The sequence below is a fragment of the Podarcis pityusensis genome, assembly GCF_964106645.2.
Source record: "Podarcis pityusensis genome assembly, chromosome: 4".
NCBI classification, from domain to species: Eukaryota; Metazoa; Chordata; class Lepidosauria; order Squamata; family Lacertidae; genus Podarcis; species Podarcis pityusensis.
In genome coordinates, this window is record NC_138027.1 from 59,918,705 (window position 1) to 59,936,871 (window position 18,167).

At 42.2% G+C, this 18,167-nt stretch overlaps 2 protein-coding genes across 7 annotated transcripts in view; one reads left to right on the plus strand and one right to left on the minus strand.

The window, feature by feature from the left end:
* SRPX (sushi repeat containing protein X-linked) overlaps positions 1-9,773 on the plus strand; it is a 31,743-nt gene extending 21,970 nt beyond the window's left edge. For both annotated transcript variants that reach the window (XM_081004377.1, XM_081004378.1), the window contains 7 exons: positions 78-254; positions 2,605-2,731; positions 3,140-3,261; positions 4,939-5,118; positions 7,221-7,354; positions 7,543-7,664; positions 9,244-9,773. In XM_081004377.1, the coding sequence (XP_080860503.1) occupies positions 78-254; positions 2,605-2,731; positions 3,140-3,261; positions 4,939-5,118; positions 7,221-7,354; positions 7,543-7,664; positions 9,244-9,424 (1,043 nt within the window). In that variant the 3' untranslated portion in view covers positions 9,425-9,773. The remainder of the gene's footprint in view (positions 1-77; positions 255-2,604; positions 2,732-3,139; positions 3,262-4,938; positions 5,119-7,220; positions 7,355-7,542; positions 7,665-9,243) is intronic.
* Positions 9,774-15,801: 6,028 nt separating this feature from the next.
* Positions 15,802-18,167, minus strand: part of SYTL5 (synaptotagmin like 5) — a 75,390-nt gene continuing 73,024 nt past the window's right edge. For all 5 annotated transcript variants that reach the window (XM_081004374.1, XM_081004370.1, XM_081004372.1 and 2 more), the window contains 2 exons: positions 16,940-17,148; positions 15,802-16,150 (listed from right to left, as the gene is read on the minus strand). In XM_081004374.1, coding sequence (XP_080860500.1) covers positions 16,008-16,150; positions 16,940-17,148 — 352 coding nt within the window. In that variant the 3' untranslated portion in view covers positions 15,802-16,007. The remainder of the gene's footprint in view (positions 16,151-16,939; positions 17,149-18,167) is intronic.

An 18,167-nucleotide genomic window follows, 5' to 3' on the forward strand; every position in this document is an offset into this window, starting at 1 on the left:
TTGCATATAGTGCAAAGTTTTTTTAAAAAATATTCTCAGTCATTTGATTTTGGTTGGGTTTTTCCCCCCCTCTGTAGAAAAACGTTGCCCAACCCTTTCGATGCCAGGTAACGGAGGATTCAAGTGTTTAGATGGTGCATATTATAACTCCAGGTGTGAGTATTATTGTTCACCAGGATACCAGTTAAAAGGAGACCGAATAGTACAATGTATGGATAACAAACTTTGGAGTGGACGACCAGCTTCTTGTGTTGGTAAGTGTGGCCTGGGAGGATGTGCAGAGATTGCCTACCATAGCAGCACAACTGCTGCTTTGCAGTTATATTGCTGCAGCTAAAACAAGATTCAGAGCTCACCCGTGGTCAGGGATGATGGGAGTTGTAGTCCAGCAGCATCTGGAGTGCACAGGTTCCCCAGCCCTGGGTTACAGAGTGTGTGTATAATGAGAGAGGGGTAGTGCATTGTTAGGGCTGGGGAGACCTGGGTTCAAATTCCCACTCAGCCATGAAGCTCACTCCACTGGGTTACTTTTGACCAGCTACTTTCTTTAATCCAGTCTACCTCACGAGGTTGTTGCAAGGGTAAACAAAGGTACATAAGAACCACGGGTTGCTACCCCTGAGCTCCTTGGAGGGTGGGATAAAAATAAACGAATTCTCTTTAAATGGCTTGACAGTGGGTTTGATAGTAGATTATTTTCTCACAAACCTACCAGCCTGGCAGAACTGCAGTGCACACTTTTGCACTCTGAAAGTAAAGATGACACTACCAGATATGAACCATTTTATCATTTAAAAAAAAAAAAACAAAAAAAAAAAAACCGGAACACTCCAATGTCTGTTATCTCCCGCTGATGCTCTTCTGACCTTTGTGAAACTGTTTGTGAAACAACATTGGAGGCTTTCTAGGATGACTTTGCTGAAATGGTGTCTCACTGTCTTTCATTTATTTTGTTTAATAGTTTCTCCTTATGTGGCTCAAATTAAATTTGTGGCTTTTGTTTTGTTACATTGCTGCAGATAAGAAATCCCAGTTGAGGAAGTTCCAATTAGTCATGACTTCTCACAGTTCTGCCCTCTCCACTACAAATTAATGGGAAGAGAGGGGCATGTGCGCGCGCTTGTCTAGTGATTATCTCTAAGCAGTTAAAATGGCTTAAAACACTGTGGTCCAGCAAGAAGAGTTCACTGATCCATGAGTGCTTGGAGATGCAGTTCCTATAGTAACCGAAGTCTGGTGTCTTAAGTAGCTGAAATTAATAGTAATACGGGGAAACTATGGTCCTTTGCTATAGGAGACTCATAAACATACAGTGGTACTTCAGGTTACATACGCTTCAGGTTACATACGCTTCAGGTTACAGACTCCACTAACCCAGAAATATTACCTCGGGTTAAGAACTTTGCTTCAGTATGAGAACAGAAATCGTGCTCCAGCAGCACAGCAGCAGCAGGAGGCCCCATTAGCTAAAATGGCGCTTCTGGTTAATAACAGTTTCAGGTTACGAACAGACCTCCGGAACAAATTAAGTACTTAACCCGAGGTACCACTGCATATCAGAAACACTGCAATTCTCAGGAATGTTTCCATTCCTTCTTTCATTTAATTTTGAGTATGCACATATTTAGGTAATGGCTTAAGCACCGAGAATTTGGTTCCTTTCACACACAACTGCTTTACCTGCAGAACTGCTTGTTCTCATGTGCATAGCAAGCAGCTTGCACTGACAATTTTGCACCAGCAGCTACTTGTCATTTTGCGTGTCCTTTCTCAGACTTCATTGAGAAGGGCTGCAGTTGTACCAGAAGACTCCTTTGCAATGAACAGGGAGCAGCTGCCCTGCGGCGCGAGAGCAATCAAGTGTACTGACTCTTTAATACTGCTTCATACATTACTTCTCCTGCCCCTCCCCCCAGCATGTATCATGCTCAAAAACACTGCTATTTTTCTAGACACAGAGGTGCCAGAACTCACCATGAACGCCTCCCTTGTTCTGTTATAATGGCAATGGCACCTACCTGAGAGGTGCCGGAACTGAGTTCTGGTGAGTTCCCCGAAAAAGCAGCCCTGCTCAAAACATAATGCATCGGGAATCTTGTGTCGTTGGGCCCATATAGGAGGACCCAGCCCTTTGATACAGAACACTGTCAATAGCCTTACATTGCATTCAAGTGGCAAAATTCATACAAAATGTTTTTAGAGGTGTCTAGGTGAAGTTGCCTCTAAACCTGCAAGTAGACCTTTAGCATTCAGAACTGCACTCTAGAATAAAGTAGATATTCAATAATTAGAATGCATCAATACACTGAAAAGTAATTTTTTTATATGAAGTGTTTTTTTAAAAAATCAGAAAGTTCTGGAGATTAGAGGAATTTTCAGGTGCTTTCCTGATCTGCTTGCTTTTAATCTCAAGAAGATACCTTCTTTTTTCCAATAATCTCCATTTGGTGTTATTAATGTTGTGCCAGAGTCAATTTTAAGTGTCCTGGTAGCAGTTTGATGATTAACTTGTTCAAGATTATTTCTGCACTGTTTGCATTGCCTGCAGGATATCAGCTTAAACCAAGTGTGCCTGTGCTATTATATCTGTGTGTTTATTTTCAGATATGGAGCCGCCTAGAATCCAGTGCCCAAGTGTAAAGGAGAAAACGGCAGAGCCCAATAAACTGACAGCCAGAGTGTTCTGGGAAACCCCAGAGGGAAGGGACACTGCAGATGGCATTTTGACAGAGTGAGTGAAAATGTGTGAACTAACTAATACATATAAAGACATGGGTTGGATTTAATACACAGTCACTCCTGGAAATTTGTATGTGCCCACAGAACTTGTATTTCAAGTGTTCGTGGTCTGTTTGCTACAGGCAGAGCAAATCCGGCTGCACAGGTGATTTCTGATTCAGGGGTTGTGCTTCAAGCAGTAAATCTACAGATAAACCTCCACAGGGACAGTGTTTGTTCTTGGTTATATATGTAGCATTCTGTTATATTTGCTGCCAGTGGGCAATTTTGGAAAAGGATATATTGCACTGCTATAATCAGAGCTGCAAACTGAACATTAATCTTCTAAATTGTATTCCCTAAAAGGTCCTGTCTCTGCAACAACAATAATTATTGTTTGCAACGTTTTCTTTCTTTTTAGTGTTATTTTGAAAGGACTACCACCAGGATCACATTTTTCAGAGGGAGATCACAAGATCCACTACACTGTGTTTGACAGAGCCGGGAATAAGGGAACGTGCAGATTTTATGTTAAAGTTAAAGGTAAGAACATTTGCTGTTGGGGTTGGGGGAAGCACGGGCATCAAAGTTAGGCCCTATTTATGTATATCTTACCTGGAGCATGGCTGCTGCTGCTGCTGTTGCTGCTGCTTTTGCAGTTTCTCTGATGGTATTCAGTGTATGTGATCTTCCTTAACCAGGTGGGTACAAGATGTAGACAATGCCAGGAGGTTGTGGCATCAGTCCATTATACTTCCTGATGTGGGAATATATGTAAAATCATACGCCTCTATTCAATTTTCCTAAGCTAGGGATCTGCAAACTTGCCCCCACTTTGTATTTATTTATTTTTAGATGCCAGGTGAAAACTGCTCCCTTTTGGGGGGGGGACAGGCTTTTGAAGGCTGATAGGTGAAATAATTTCTGAGTTTTGATTGTTTTAATCTTTATTATGTGTTATATTTTGTGTTGCCTTAATTAGGTGTCAATCACCCTGTGACCATTTTCGTGAAGTGGAAATATCTTAATAAGTACAGTGGTACCTCGGGTTAAGAACTTAATTTGTTCTGGAGGTCTGTTCTTAACTGAGGTACCACTTTAGCTAATGGGGCCTCCTGCTGCTGCCATGCTGCCGGAGCACAATTTCTGTTCTCATCCTGAAGCAAAGTTCTTAACCTAAGGTACTATTTCTGGGTTAGCGGAGTCTGCAACCTGAAGCGTCTGTAACCTGAGATACCACTGTAATTAAAACTATGTTCCACAATTTTTGAAGATAGCTAGGCGAGAGGTGCCAAAAAGAGCCCTTGTGAATGGTTCCATCTTCACCAGTTTGAGTTCTACCAGGGTATGTCGCTGATAAGAGCGGCTACGAATAATTAGTGGAATGCCCTTGGTTTTAGTGTTGGAGGAAGCATTGCTTAAGAAATGGCTTATACATACAGAATAGCCTGTCTGAGAGTTAGATGTTCAAGATTAGTGGCTGATGCGCAACTGGAATTGTTCACACTTTGTTACTACTGCTGCTGCTGCCATTACCCTTCACCAAATTGGGCATTTTGCAAAAATAAATAAATAAATAAATAGCAATACTGTTGTTAAAATCATAACATTAAAATCACAGAACCAACCAATAAGAAAATTAGCACCATAAAAGTACTGGGCTGTTTGGCACATAGCAATGTCTTCTGCAGAGTCTGGTTATGCAATGTCCCCTGCTTGGGCAGTGGAACAGAGCAGCCCCCTTGCTATGTATACTTTGGAAAAACAGGCAGAGAGCCGGACCCACAGTTCTAGCTGTTGTGCCACTAAATGGCTCTTGGGGGAAGTCTTGTGCCACTGGATGAGCAAGAGGAAATTGGTAATATAGAGGTTGTATTAGAAGCTATGGTGCTTGCATATTGCAGCAATTAGCATTATTCCATTCATTAGCAATAGACTGTGCTAGGTCTAAACTCTGCCATGTTGATGTAGCATAAGCTCAGGGCTATTAACAATATAAGGAATATCTGGCTATACCATGCATCAGTTAATGTATGTGAATGACACACCTGTGTGTGTTAATGAATCTATATGTCAAACTGATTATAAAATCAAAAGATGCTGATGTCTCTTGAAGGCTAAAAAAAAACCAAAGCCCATGCAATTGCATTTTCATTTCATAGAAGTGATGTATTAGGAGATAAAATGACTCACTGAGTGCTCCGCATTTTGTGTTTACAGTCAGACGTTGTGGAAAACTGAATGCTCCAGAAAATGGCTACATAAAATGTTCTGGTGACGGGGATAATTATGGCGCAACCTGTGAATTTTCCTGCATTGGTGGATACGAATTGCAGGGAAGTCCAGCACGAGTTTGTCAGTACAATTTAGGCTGGTCAGGAACGGAGCCAACCTGTACACGTACGTGATGAATAATTCCAGTAAAAGAGCAGCACGTGGGGTGGCAGGATGATGTGTATTGTGGGAAGACTTGCTTAGCACAAACATTGTAATTGTTCCACATGCTTCAACACTTTACAATTGTTCACTGGGTTTTGGCTAGCAAGCTGTTTATGCAGGGTTAAGCAAATGAGATGTTGCTAATGAATAATGATCTCCGTGTTATAAAGCTTACCTGTCTATTGAAGATGACATGAGATACAAATCTGTGGCTAAGCCTGAATGCAGTATTTTATTATGTTAATGCCAATACATTTCTCACTTTTTCCAGAGGTGTTCAGTCACCCTGACCCACAGAAGCTTGTGGGAAGTTGCATAAATGCAGTGAGGCTTTTATGCTATTTCCTAATCACCAGTTTTATATTCCCCATTACAAGCTGTTTTAAAAACTCATATTCATGTTTAGAAACAGCTTGCAATGTAGCATTAGTAGGCAAGGGTGCTGGGGAGCTCTGCCTGGATATCTAAAAGAAGCAGCTTTACTTAACACACACATTAAAGAGCTGTCTGTGCTACATCCATTATATACGGATTTCCTTTCTCTGGCTTGAGATTTCTTTGCATCTCTCTCCTGTTCTCATTCTATTGATCTCTTTCTCTTTCTTGATAGGAATTGATTACTAAACATCCGCCCACATTCTCCTGCCAACTCAAAACATGTGCAGATTTTGCAAAGTAGATACCACTTAGCATCTGGAAGAAGCAGTAATTTGTTGCAGGTTGTGAGTGAAAAGATTTAAGTGTGATTCTTTTCCTGTATTCTGGCTTCTAGATCCAAGATACTTGGCAAGATATGCATGCAGAGCACTTAAGTATTATGAACATCTGTATCATTAATGGCTAGCAGACTTCCTAAGAGCTGTGTGTAGCAGGGAGGAGCCCAAGCCAGGCACCAGGTTTAACCCTCAGCATGGCTAGCTAAAATATCTTAAAGGATAGGAGAAATCTTGCCTCAGATTCTGGAGAGGTGGTACCAGAAAGAGTAGAGAAACCTTTGATGAACCAATGGTTGTAACTCAGTAAAGGTATTCTCATAAGTTTAGAATGTGATGCACCAATATGCCAGTATAATGTCATAATATTTGGCATAACTTAATGTTGTGTGCAGAGGTAGCATTGCGTCCAATCCCTAAAATGTGTCCCAGTAATCACAGGCATTGGCTGGGTGATTGTGCATGAAACAGGCTTCAAGGACCCCACTCACTCTGTGAGCCTGTGTGGTGTCAGGTCAAGACTTCTCTTGATTGAATGCTTGCCTTATTTGAATCTCTTGCGTATTGAAGCCTTGATTGAATGCTTGCCTTATTTGAATCTCTTGCGTATTGAAGCCTTGATTTAATGCTTTCCTTATTTGAATCTCTTGAAGCCTTCTAGCTTCTGTTGGATGTGGCCTTCTAGCTTCTGTTGGATCATAATTCTCATCATCCCTGATTTCCTGGCTAAGTCTGATAGACACTGGAGTCCTACAACATATGGAAGTTCACAGTTTGCCTGCCCATGTCAAAGTTTGCCTCATGAACTAATGACACAAATAGGTGGGGGGTTAGTTATTCAAAGTGAGTGCTTGTAATGTATGCCACCACAAGCCCATTTTCAATAATCACCATGACATGTTTACATGCTGGTTTGAATGCTGGAAAAAATAACATCTCTGCAACACAAGTATCTGCAGCAGAATTTATCCAGATCCTCTACCGGAAATGAACAACAACTGTGCATTTCCTGAATTTATGCAAATTTCTGATAATCCAGAAAAGATCTAAGGCTATAACCCTTCAGAGCTTTATTTGGGAGTGAATTCAGTTGAAACCAGAGGGATTTGCTTATGTTTAAAATGCATAGGCTCAGGTTGCACATCTTGCTTTTGAGTTTTCTGTTGCTGTTAAGAATTGAGCTACCATTTAAAACCTTGGTGTTGAGTTGAGAACATTCTTGATTCTTTCAATCTGCTCTGTCCCCTTTTGGCTTCCATGACCAAATCAGTTGCCATTATCTGCAGCTGCTAAAGGTTGAAAACAGGTCTGTTATGATGATCATCATTGTCTTCTTGCTTGTAATTTCAGCCATGAACATTAATGTTGGTGTGAGGACCGCAGCAGCCCTCCTGGACCAGTTTTATGAGAAACGGAGGCTGCTCATTATATCCACTCCGACTGCAGCCAATTACTTCTATAGATTGCAATTGGGAATGCTGCAGGTGAGGCACAGCTCCACTTTAGCTCCCAAAATAGTGTAGATGAACCATGTCTTTAACAGTGCATTAACTTTTATGTCTCGAGAGTCCCTAACATTACAGAACCATAATAATAAGCACACATTGCAGAAACTCCCATTACGATTAATCCACTTGATGTTTATCTCCAATTCATATCTTGATTACTTTAGCCAGCGCTGTGTGGTTTAGATCTCCGGCACGTGACCGTGATTGAGTTGGTTGGAGTCTATCCAGCACAGCTGGGAAGAATAGGCTTGAGACTGATGCCTCCTGCGCTGGCTTTGCAACTCAGGTAAATTAAAAACTCTTTTTGTTGATAATAATCCAGAATAGTTCCCCCACCCCAATATTGCCCTTTAATGTCTTGATTGCATTTTTAGGGAAGCACAATATTTGTTTAAAATAAAACTGAATGTGAGATTCCCTTGAGCAAACAGCATCCCTGAACAGAAATTCTGCATGAGTTGAATTCTGCATGAGTTGGAGAATATTTCTCAAGGAGATGTGGTGCAAGTTTTATAGTCACCAAGCAGTGTATAGAAAGAATATGCCTGTTCTGATGTTTAATCTTGCAATCCATTTTTCTGAGGCAGAGCTCTGCCTTATACCAATTACTGTGTCCTCCAGCCCACATAAAAGCCTGCCTTTGTAGACTCAAAAGTTATATGATAAACAGCTACATTACCGTACATGCTTCTTCCATGGCAGGTGGAGGTGGAAATGCTGCTCTACTTATTACAGGTCTGGAGTCTACAGAGGATGCGCTTTTCCTATGCTTAGAGCTGTACAAATGGGATGTTCAAATTGCCACTATATCAGGGTGGCAAACCTCTGGCCCTCCGATGTTGCTGGAGTCTAACTCCAGCCATTTGACCATTAACTACAGTGGCAGTTGGACCCAACATCAGGAGCGCCCCAGGTTAGCTACCTCTCCATTGCACAGTAAGGGGATCAGCTGCTTCATTCCACAATGGAGCGTCATAGCTCATATTGATAAACCAGGACATAATTGGCAGGATCATGCTATTGCAAACCCTATTTCCACCTATTGCAAGGGAAACCAGTTGTTGTTCTACTTTTCCTCAGCACAGATGTGTTGCACAAGGTCAGTTTGCACTGTGTTTCAGAGTTAGGGTCTTTTCTGCTCATAGGAATGTAGTGGTCCCACTAAGCCTGTACCAGTCATTTGGAAGAGTAGGGAAATGATGGAGTTTTCAGCACTGCATCAGTGGCTGGTGCTGCTTACTGCCAGGGTTGTAAAGAGGAAGTAGGGATGGGCAGGCTGCCCAACACAGTGATAAAAACAGAAGGCATGGTCCTTCTGGAAAAAAACACACCAGTGGACAAAATATTGAGAAATTTTTATAGATGTAACACGATAACTTGTGCAAGATTGACTGTAGCAGCTTTCATTCCAATATTGGACAGTTGTCTTTTTAATTCATGGTCTAAATTGTATATTGACTGGCTGGCTGTGGCTGAGAGTCCAGTTGTACATAATCTTTGACTTTAAAAAAATCTGAAAAAAGGGGATTGTTCTTTCTCATACTTCATTGCAATGGATAGTTATGGCCACATAGCGGCAGAGCATGTCTTCATAGTGCCCGGGGTGCAGGGAACACAACAGGGCAGGTATATGTCCTTCAATCAGTTAGGATTGGACTGATTAGAAGGGTACCTGCTAGGCCCACGCTGCTTTGCAAAGCTCGGATGTGGGTTCGGACTTTCAAAGCAGCATGGGGCTGGCAGGGGCAGCGTGAGGAGCAAAAGGTGCTCAGGGCAATGGCCTATGCTACACCTCTGTGACCATACATGTAATGTAGCTGCTTATTTTAAAAGCAAACCAACTGCTTCTCTCTTCATATTGTCAGGTTGTTGCTCCGCATTCCCCACTATAACTTCAATATGGTGGTGGTTGATAAACATGGTGTGGACAAAGAACGATATCCTTTCCCAGCGACTCCTGCTGAGCTCTTTGCTCTCATTGATACTTTCCCTTTGAGAAAAGAAGAAATGAAACTGCAAGCAGAAGCTGGCCAGTCCTGTCCCTGAGTCTGGATTACAGCCATTTGCGTGGCGGTATGTTGCTGCCCTCCCTGCCCTCTGGTGCTACTACACAAAGCATGGTATTATGGAAGTCACTGATGTACAGATTCTTTTTTTTTTAAAAAATGAATGTATGTTTGTGTTTAGCTTTGTGAGTGTGTTGTGGAGCTTCCTTTCTTTAGCATTTTACATAATGCCTCTTCACTATTTCCAGAGATTTCTAAGAAAATCTTTAGAAGAGAATGAAAATATCAAATTACCTTGGTTAGGTTTCCAGGAATGCCTTTGAACGCTGCTCCCTGTGTAAATGTTTCCTTTTCTTTTTACAGATCTTTAATAAAGATGTTGTTTTGCAGTTTATGGTTTTAATCTTAAGCATTTGGGTATAGAGTAACTACAGACAATGCAAAGGCATTATATTTAAGATACTCCCAAGGAATGGAGGCAAAGAAATAAATAGAGAATTATGTCTTGATTATCAAAGTTCATTTGGCAAAGTTTATAATTAGTAGCTGCAGCTTCTCTTTTCTGGCTATACTCCTTCATTCTGGGGCAGGGCATAAGGCAGGAACTGCAGCCTGTGGCTTAGTTTGTTTTCTAATTTACCAAAGAAGTAATGTCGTTAACCATTTTTAAATGTTGTTCCCACAACTTTTTGTTTAGACTTTTAGAAGACATCTGAAGGCAGCCCTGTTTAGGGAAGCTTTTAATGTTTGATGTATCATAGTATTTTAATATTCTTTTGGAAGCCGCCCAGAGTGGCTGGGGAAACCCAGCCAGATGGGCGGGGTATAAATAATAAATTATTATTATTATTATTATTATTGCAAATGTTTGGGGACTACAGCTCCCATCAGCCATGCATGACAAATGCTCTGGGATGATGGGAGTAGGCCTTGGCGATGTATTGATACATCACCCAGGACTAGAAGTGGTGGCTGCTTCACCCAGCAGTATATTGTGGGTGAAACTGCCTCTGCTGAGTCCCTCTGCCACCAGCACCCAGCACATGAAGGAGAGACAAGCTGCGGCAGAGGGACTCTGGAGCAGTGGTGGTTTCACCCAAAATATACCACCGCCTCTGGTCCTCATACCACTGAGAGAGGAACAAGCTACATTGGCCAGGGCTGATGTAGCTTGTTTCTTCCTCGGCTGCCCACTCGGGCAGGTGGCTCCTTTAAACTTATCCTTTCAGGGGCGTGCAGCTCCTGCTCCTCAACGGAGCCCCATTTGGCCTCTGGCTTGGGCCAACTGGAGACAGGGTCCGTTGTACTTGAGGGAGCCCTGCAGATGCAGCCTGTCAGTTTCCATCAGTAGGGCTTCCTCTGTCTCTCTCCCAGGAGAAAGAGATAGCTTGTCTGCCCCTGACACCGGCAAAGGCGGAGGGAGCCCTGCCCACAGCTGGTGCGAGTTGGAGGCAGGGTGGGGCTCCTTTAAACATCTCCATTCAAGGGCATGTGGCTGCCTGCTCTTCAACAGAGACATCAGCCGGGAGGCAGGAGCCCCTTCGCCCCATGGGGTGAAACTGCCCCAGCTCCCATGGTGAGAGCTGCAGCAGTTTCAGCCCGCGCCTCACAGGCTGGGGCCAATGCAGCTTGTTTCAACATTGCAGTGTTTCGCCAGAGTGTGATGTTCGGTCTGGTGATACATAGCAATGTTGAAAACCTAACATCACCCATCTTAACAACCACCTGGAGACCACCAGCTTGCAGAAGGTTGGCATGAAAAACCAACTTAATATTCTAAAGCTAGGCTACTAAGTAATCAATGCTAGAGTCATTTCATAGTATTTAACAGGGGAGGGTGAATTCCCTTAAACTTTGCTACTCTCACTAGACTTTTCTCCCGCAAGGATAATTCTTAAATTTAAAGAATAATCATCAATAAGTAGAGTTGGCTCCAGACATGTTCTTCCACAAATGGGGAAAAAAACCCTTCTGATCATAAAAGAGCCTTTGAGCCAATGGCAGGAGGGACACAATTTGCACCAGTTCTATTTCACACCCTTAGCATCCTGTGAGCAGAAAATCACCCACAGGGAGTCTTAAACAATATCCCCTTGGGTTGAATCTAATATATTTTATGAAAATAAATGTAGCTCATCAGCAAAGATTATTTTCTTATCCCATGAGGACCCGTGCACTAACAAGTACCCATCTCTGTTCTATTTTGCAGCATTTTGCAATTTTACTATAGCTGAGGGTTAGAATGACTTATTATAGAGGAGAGAAAACATGTTGCCAAAGAGGTCAGCAAAGGCAACACCTGCCTACACTGGGAAACAGTGACCTAGAATTGAGGTGGGGAACCTCTGGCCCTCCAGCTGTTGCTGGACTAGCTCCTTTCATCCCCAGCCAACATGGCTAATGATCAAAGCCTTGGGGAGGCCTGGGGGTCCTGCCACCAAGAGGGCTACAGGATCCACATGATTGAGCTAGAGGAGTCCCTCTTTAAAAATTCAGCTTGTGCACAGATCGGAATTTTAACATGGTGAAATATTTTAATTGCACACAAAAATAAGACCTTTTACACTAACTGCAAATGAAGCCAGTCTTTCCCCCCCACAATCCATAAGTCTGTATAAATACATAGGAATGTACACTAAAGCAAGCCTGCATGGGGGGGGGGGGAGTTCTGGCTGACTTTTGATAGGGTTTAACATAATACAGTTCATGCGCAACATAATTGTTCCAAATGAGACAACAGGAAAAAATACATTAGAAAGACATTGCACATAACAAAGCATTTTTGCTGATGAAATAATAATAATCTAACTTACATGGATGTTTTTAACACGCTGCCAAAGCCATCTGAAGACTAGCAGGATAAAATTCTACAGGACAGTAGTTAAAGCAAACAGTTAGCATAATTTATTGCCACAGTTGAGTTGTGCTAGTCAACCTCTTAAGGTTCAAGCAGGGGAATGAATCAACCCCATTGTCTTCTTAAAAGTTGGAGCCTGGTGGTATGAGGTGGTTATTCCATGGTGTGCTAGAGAGAACATTACTTGTGCCAGTCAGAAGGCAGTATCCCCATGGACTTTTGGTGCAGACCGAACAGCATTGTCTGGTAAAGTTACAAAAGAAAACATCTTCACTTAGAGCAAGGGATGACCACCATTTGGCACTTCAAAGTCTGTTGGACTCCCATGAGCTGCAGCCAGAATGGGTGATAGAGATGGGGAGGAGCTGGTGTCCAGCAGCATCTGGAAGACCACAGATTAGTAACCCCTGATCCTGATTTTTTTAGAGGATCTACTATTTTTATATCCAAGTATCCACACCATTGCCAGGAAACCCAGTAGGCGCATGTGAAACACAGCAGTGTGTGAGACCTGTGTTTAGCAAACAAACTGTGTGTCTCAACTAAAGAGACCTTTTTTTGGGTGGTGGTAAGACAGATGAAATTTGTGAATTTTGGGAGGTTCTCAGATTTGAAAAGTGGAAGTCTGGTCTTTTTTTGTACTTTCTGACTTTGGGTCTTTAAAATGCTATTCACATCTATCTATAAGCTGGGAAATTACAAAACTGGTGTAGTTAAATGCAAAAAAGAGAGAGAAAGAAATTGTAACAATACTGTTATGAGATTCTATGATCTGGTTGCGGGGCAATATGAAGAGACAGGAAAAGTTTGAAAGCTGCCACCATACCTGCTCTACTGAATTCATCTCTACCCTGTGGGATACAAAATGGTTAAATGGAAAACAGATTGCCACACTTCATTTTGTCCATTCATGCACCAGCCACAAACCTAGCCTTTTGGGTTGCTGTTGGTATTTACAGTATCCAGTTTCACCTAGTATCGATACCATTTTATGGCAACGACTGCAGTTTTCAAATGGAAAAAGTGATTTTTGAACACAGAAATGGACCTGTTGTGCTTCTTCTGAATCACTGCTGTGCCTCATCTCTTCACCCACTAAGACTTAAATGAGGTCTGATTCACATGCTGCGTTTCAGCCATTTTTAATATATTTTCAAAAATCTTCCTCTCTGTACGTATACCATGCCACAAAGCCAAAGGATTTTTTTTTTTAACTTTAGTTACTGAAGTGCAAAAAAGTCTATGCACATCTAGTTGGAGTACAGTACTTCTTTTGGTGCAAAAGCCAGTGTTGGTTTTTTTAAAAACAACAACAAATAAGTGGGAGCTTGATTTCGTTAAGAATGTGTAACTGAAAGTCTTGGTAAAGAGAAATTTACCATGTGTGTGTCCCCGTAACTCAGTATTTGAGTATATTGCTCTACATGCAAAAGGTCTCTCACATTTCTAAACATAATTATTATTGTTTTACTGTGGGAAAGATGGTCCTTTTAAGACACTGGAGAACTGCTGCTGGGTAAAGTTATCAGCAGAGAGCTAGATGGACCAGTGGTCTGACTCTTAAGAGAGCTTCCTATGTTCATAAATTCCACCAAAGTCAATGACATCCTAACTCTCAGATGACAGGGCTTGCACTTCAGGGCTCAGCTTTCGCTTTAGTGGTACAAATAATGACTTGGGCAGTACATCTGGCAAGAGCCACAGAGACATATGGCCCTCACCCAAGAGCCTATGTTTATTTGAAATGGTTGTGCTGCCATGGACACCATTTGAGAGCCACCCTCCCTGCCAGAAGTATGGTTCACAATTGCATGTCAGCTTTTGCCACAGAAGCAACCAATGTATCACCAATAACTAATACAGCAGTTGGGGCCTCCCGACAGTGTGAAGATCCTATTGCTCACTGCTCTGCTATTTGCTTTAGTGGCACAGTATTCACAGTTATCTTCAAAAGAAAGCAAACCAAAGTAGACTACAAGTCAAAGTGCACTTCCAATGCAGTTCTTCAAATTGAATGCTCCTATTCTCCTTCAGCCAAATTAAAATGGAAAAGGCACAGCATTGCACCCTTTGAATTCTTCAGCGCAATGTACTGCCTGAAGCTACTCAGCAGGAGCACTGACTATGTGCCATTTGAGTTCCAGTGACTGAGGAGCTGGGTGGTGAACGGTTCACAGCAGGATTAATGCACCACATCTTTGGACTGAACCAGAGCTTTATGAAAGAAGAAGAAATATATCGTCAAGGCTGTACTTCAAATCTGCTTCACATCCTACTCTGACTAATGTACTTTAAGGCCTGTATCAGGCGTGGCTAACATATGACCTTCCAGATGTTTGGACTTCAATTCCCATCAGCCCCAGCCAGCATGGCCAGTAGTCAGGAATGGCATGAGTTGGGTTACAGCTGATTGGAGGATCTCAGGTTAGCCTAGCCACCCCTGACTTAGAAAACAAATACAATACAATAACAAAAAGCTGAAAGTAGTAGGTATGCACAACTTGAGGAAAGGGATGAGGGTGGTGATGGATATTAATATTACAGTTTTCAAGTGCTTAAAGGGGGTTTGGGGTAAAGGGGAATAATTGATCATTCAATTCCTTACAACAGGGAAGGAGGTTTAAGTTAAATATATTAGCAGCAAACAGCTTAAATCTTAGTGCAGTGCAGTTACTTGGTACAGGCTATTTTTAAAAAGTTTAGTAGGCACTAACAACCCTGTTTTAGGACACAGATTTGATTATCTGCTTGATAGCTTTCAACTAACTCAGGAATGTTCATTAATTATTTTGCTCTGAAGGTGTCAAAGTCCTGGGAAGAATTAACTTGGTTATACGTAGAAACGTAGGGTGGTATCCAGTTTTGCCAGCACAATGAGACTTCCTCTCCTCTCCCCACACCCCCTCAAAATCTACTCTGTAGAATCTTCCAACTCTCTGGAGCAGATTTTTAGACTGTAGGGGGAGGAAAAGGTACGTTGCGTAAGTGGAGGCCTGCTGCGCTAGCAGAATAGCAGCACTGGATGCAACCCTTAATGGCAATTTCTTCTGTCCAATTGTTATGAGTGTCCTGTTTGGACAGTGGCACAACCACTGAGTTTTGTGGGGACTCTTGAAATGTTTATGTCAGCAAATTCTCCTGGTCTCTAAACCACCCCCCACCCCCCAAATAGCCATTCCGCTTCTGAGTGAGGAAGTAGGGATTCCTTAACTGCTTATTACCAAAGCCACTTCTGGGAACCATTCAAGAATATGAACATGCAGAACTTGGAAGGGAAAGTAGATGGAACTAATTATTGTTGCAGCTTGTCTGCAATCTGACACCCATCCCCTTTGCATCTTCCAACCATTACACTTACTTGAAATGGGCTTGAACTGAATTGGCCTATACAGTATCACAAAGCACTTTTGGGCCTACTAATCACATTTCTCCTGTGAAAACGCAACCATGTCTTGAAATAATAACAATCTACAGGAGCTGCTTGAACTAGGGTTTTGTAGAAAATTTTAAAAGAACTTAATCCATCCACTCAGTCACAGTAGGAAACACAATGATAAGAATCGCAGGAAAGTGCTGAATGCATTTATAATCCGTTTCAAGAGAGTTGAAAGTCCAAGTTGACCGAAAGTCCTTGTTTTCCCTATTTTACATGTGCAAATTACACCAGGAGCTGCTCCATGGCAGGTCGGCTTTCATCATACCACCCTGTAATTAATTGTACAAGCGAAATACCTGGAGTTATTTCTGTGCCTACGCATAGCCCCTCTCAGAGTCTGCGCTTTCCCATGCTAGATCTCAGCATTAATACACCTTCCACAGAATCCCCAGGACAATCAATCATTCTTTGCCAGAGAAGTTGCTCCTCTCCTTGAGAATCCATCCAGTCAACTTCTTTGCCGTTACTGAAACCTGGAAATTGCAAAACATGGCAAAGGTCAGCGCATTTGCCACCTTCGGAGAAATATATTGATTTTTTAAATAAATAAATGCCCAATGTATTCTGTCCTATAGCTCTGAAATCTATTTTCCTTTTCATGTAGGGGAAAAACTAAACCCTAAACTATTAAAGAATGTGGTTAGATTAAGTCTAAAGGAAGAGAAGAGTAAAAAAACACAAAAGACCCAAAACTAAGTTACTTTTAAAATAAATTTAATGGATATGAAAATGGAGCAGGTGCATTTTAAGGCTGGAGTGCTCCATGTCTTGAATTCCCACTTTTTAAATTAATGGTAAAAAGAACAAATGAGCTTTAAACAACGAATGAAATGTGTGCTTCACCTATACATATGCAACATCTAAAGAATCAGACAAAGTGCTCTATTTAAATTTAGGGCTGTGGTTCATATAGCTAAAATGTAAAGCACTGGACAACTAGGGGGGGAAATTGGTTGACCTCCATTTTGGGGGTGCCCCAAAGCACTGCAACATTTTAAAAAATAGTATCATATTAAATTATACTTGGGGCCTGTAATAAAATCAGTAAGCCTGTTGGGATAAAGTCTTTAAGTCCACTTAAAGGTTGGAAGAGAAGGCCAGGCAGAGTTCTTGGGGAGGGGGAAGCTGACGCACACTAGAAATGAAAACGTGACAAAAACCTGTTGATTCCTCCGTGCCCTTTTGACGTCTGTCCAAATAGTTCCCCACCCACCAAAAGGAGGCAAGAGACATCGCCTGTCTAATCAAATCACTACTCTTACCTCCTCCACGACTCAGGCGAACGCCTCCCAGGAAGATATTGCTGGCAAGGGACTCTTTGTCCCAGACAGTGAGTTCTACGCAGACGTTCTGTATATCTCTAGGATTCAAGCCACTAAAAGTGAAAGTATGGTTCCAGTGGGGATTCACGGTCTTTTTTATTACTTGGGTTTTGTGCTTAGATGCCTTGTTGTTGTCAGGAAGCAGGTACCTAAGGGAGAGAAAAGAGTTAGACAGCAGTAAGACGTTATGGGTTTGGTTTTCATGACACAAGCAATCTAAATGACAAGAGAGACTCACTACAGTGGTACCTCCGGTTAAAAACTTTATTTGTTCTGGAGGTCGAACCTGCTCGTAACATGAGGCACGCTTTCGCTAATGGCACCTCTCACTGCCGCGTTGCCAGTGCGCAACTTCCGCTTGCATCCCGGGGCAAAGTTTGCAACCGGGAGCATCTACTTCCGGGTTAGCGGAGCTCATAACCCGAGGCATTCACAAGGAGGGTGGTACGTAACACGAGGTTCCACTGTAATTTAAATGACCAGGTTTTAATGAGTGTAGCTTTAGGAGCTGGTTCCCAAGCATTCTTTATTCCTCCTCCACCCCCATCCTCTTTCCCTTGTGTAGACATGAAGTCAGGACTTACCTTTGGGTATTAGTCAACTAAGTTCTACTCAGAGTACAGTGGTACCATGGTTTGCAACCGCTTTGGATTACAACCATTTTGGATTACAACCACATCAAACCCGGAAGTGTGTGTCGCTTTTTTTGGATTACAACCAATTTTGGGGGGGAGGCCCCATTGGCGAAAGCGTGCCTTGGGTTACAACCTGTTTTGGTTTACAACCGGACCTCCAGAACAGATTATGGTTGTAATCCAAGGTACCACTGTAGATGCAATGAAATCAATGAATATGATTCAAGTTAGATCCATTAGCTTCAATGGGTCTGCTCAGAATAAAAGTTAGTTAAATACCACCCAGGGTGTCTAGCCCAAGTGACAATAAAAAGGAAATTGTGGAATTGCTGAGCTTTTATCAAAAATGTGCAACAGTAATAAAACCATACTCATTAGTAGAGGTTTGGAAAGAAGTCAGTGCAACACCAGGGGATAAAACAGTGGGACATCAGCATCAGTAATTGGTAACTGAACAGGAAGCAAGGGTAAGAGCAAATGCAGAGTTCTCATATGACGTAAGCAGTGGGTTCCTCCAAATATCCATGTTGTAC